A 2,588-nucleotide genomic window follows, 5' to 3' on the forward strand; every position below is an offset into this window, starting at 1 on the left:
ACCAGCAGCAGACTCTCCTGCTGCTGCTGCTGCTGCTCCTGATCCTGGTTGTTGCTGCTGCGTAGCGACGAGGTGCAGCAACAGCAGCAGCAGGCGCGAGCTATCGGGTAGCCTAACGAAGCTGAAGAAGTCTTCTGTGGCATCATCGAGCAGCAGCAGCTTCTGCTGCAGCTGCTGCTGCAGCTGCTGCTGCAGCTGCTGCTGCCGCCTATGCGCAGCAGCAGCAGGCCGTCTCCAGCATGTTGGGGGGCTAGCAGCAGCAAGCTGCTGCTGGTCCTCCTGCAGCTGCTGCAGCTCCCTGCAACGAAGCTGCAGCAGCTGCAGCAGCAGAAACTGACGCAGCAGCCCATGCAATACATACAGACGACGAATACCGCTGCAGCCTTGCTGTTGCTGCTGCTGCAGCAGCAGCAGAGTCTGCTGCTGCTGCAGCAAACTCTTATCCAAGCCCCACGGTGCCTCCATTCCTTCAACTTCCGTTGCTGCTGCTGCTTCTGCTGCAGCTGCAGACGAGCTGGGAGCAGCAGCAGCAGCTGCTGCTGCTGCTGCTGTTGAAGAGGGGCTGGTGGCTTGTGATGCTGCTGCTGCTGCTGCTGCTGCTGCTGCGGTGGAGGTCAGTGGCCTGTGTCCTGCTGCCAATACAGCAGCTGATAGACTCGCGCCAGCAGCAGCAGCAGCGGCCCGTTGCTGCTGCAGTTTCTGCTGCTGCTGCTGCAGCTCCTTCTGCTGCTGGATCTGCTTCAGCTGCTTTTGATCGAGTCGTGACAGCGTGAGGGCCTCCCGTGCTTGCTGCTGCTGCTGCTGCTGTGCAGCAGCAGCAGCAGCAAGACCAGCAGGAGGCGGCTGCTGCAGCAGCAGCAGCAGCACAGCAGTGGCAAAAGGCAGCGCGCAGTGCTGCAGCAGCCCCGACCCCCTCATCACCACCAGAGACCGCTCCACTGCCCACGCAGCAATCTCTTCAGCTGTCGCCTCGAGCCCGCTGCTGCTGCTGCTGCTGCCGCTGCTGCTGCTGCTGCTGCTGCTGATGTATGTTGGCCTGGGTAGAAGGTGTAGAAACCTTTGGGGTGGAAGCGCAGCAGGGAACGCACTGAAGACAGCCCGCCAGTGCTGCTGCAGCAGATTGCGGTGCTGCTGCAGCAGCAACTGCAGCGCCAGCGTCTGAGCGTGAGCAGCAAAAAGACAAGCCAGCTGCAGCACGAAGGGGGGGGAGTTGCTGTCGGCTTCATCAGCATAAGGGCCTCGCAGCAGAGCAGCAAGAGCCTGCTGCAGCTGCTGCAGCAGCAGAACGCCAAGCTTCTCTGCGACAGTACCAGCAGCAGCAGCAGCAGCAGCAGCAGTGGGCTCAGCAGTTTGCTGCTGCTGCTTCTGCCGTTGCTTCTCCTTTTGCTTCTGCTTTTGTGATAGACAACTGACACCACCAGATGCAGAGCTGTTCATTGCTGCTGCTGCTGCTGCTGTTGCTTCTGCTGCTGCTGCTGCTGCTGCTGCTGGCTGCACAGTGGGGGCTTCATTGGTGAGGCCCCCAACACCGCTGAGCTGCGCTGCTGCCTCGGAAAGGGCCAACAGAACTTCGCATCGCTGCAGCCTCTCAGCTGCAGCAGCCTGAAGCAGCAGCAGCAGCAGCAGCAGCAGCAGAGACAAAGACTGCAGCACGAAAGAGTTAATGAATTGTGCAGGTTTTGCTGCTACAGCAGCAGCAGCAGCAACAGCAACAGCAACAGCAGCAGCAGCAGGTATCACTGCAGCAGCCGCAGAGAATACTACAGCAGGGAGGAGGGCATTTGGCTCACCTGGGCGGTAGCTGCGTCGCTCTCCACTTGCTGCTGCTGCTGCTGTTTCTGCTGCTGCTGCTGCTGCTGCAGCTGCAGCGCGCGCTGCAGCAGCAAGCGGAGACGACGCAAATGAAGGGGATGAGGTGTCCAGGCACCTTCTATGACGGCTGAGATTTCAGCAGCTGGGGTGGAGCAACCAGCTGCTGCTGCTGCTGCTGCTGCTGGTGCTGGTGCTGCTGCTGTTGCTGCTGCTGCAATGGGTTCATACTCCAGCGCCTGCTGCAGTAGCCACTGGGAGCTGCTGCTGCCAGCCTCTGCTGTTGCTGTTGCTGCTGCTGCTGCTGCTGCAGCGAAGCGGAGAGAAGCCTGCAACACACACAGACACACAGGGGGGAGGAAGCAGCGCTCACCAAAGCCAAACCAGGCTGCACAGGTAAACGACAGTGATAGGCAGTAAGTCAACGCTTCGTGCTGCTGCTGCTGCTGCTGCTGCTGCTGTTGCTGTTCAGCAGCAGCAGCAGCAGCAGCAGCAAACAGCGTGAGGACCTCACAGCCGGTGGATGGCTGAGGCGGCGCCTCAGTGAGAGGCCGCTGCAGGTTGCTGTCGACGAAACAGAGAAAAAAAAAAGCAGCAGCAGCAGCAGCAGAAGCAGCAGCAGCAGAAGCAGCAGCAGCAGAAGCAGCAGATGTTAAAGAGATAATAAAAAGGGGCGCAGCAGGCGGGAGGCGGCGAGGGAAGGGAAACAAAGAACGAAGCAAAGAAAATATAAAACGATGAAGACAGAAAAAAAAAAAAAAAAAAAAAAAAAAAAAAAA

At 59.2% G+C, this 2,588-nt stretch overlaps 1 protein-coding gene across 1 annotated transcript; it reads right to left on the reverse strand.

Moving 5' to 3' along the window:
* Window positions 1-142: 142 nt before the first annotated feature.
* On the reverse strand, window positions 143-2,038 carry EMH_0089720 (uncharacterized protein; the record flags this gene model as incomplete). Its single annotated transcript, XM_038022973.1, has 4 exons — window positions 143-208; window positions 358-1,602; window positions 1,791-1,874; window positions 1,970-2,038. 4 exons carry the CDS (start codon window positions 2,036-2,038, stop codon window positions 143-145), a joined length of 1,464 nt encoding a protein of 487 aa, XP_037878827.1.
* Between the last annotated feature and the right edge of the window lie 550 nt (window positions 2,039-2,588).

This window comes from Eimeria mitis, genomic scaffold, assembly GCF_000499745.2.
Source record: "Eimeria mitis Houghton genomic scaffold, Emh_scaff6921, whole genome shotgun sequence".
Taxonomy (NCBI): domain Eukaryota; phylum Apicomplexa; class Conoidasida; order Eucoccidiorida; family Eimeriidae; genus Eimeria; species Eimeria mitis.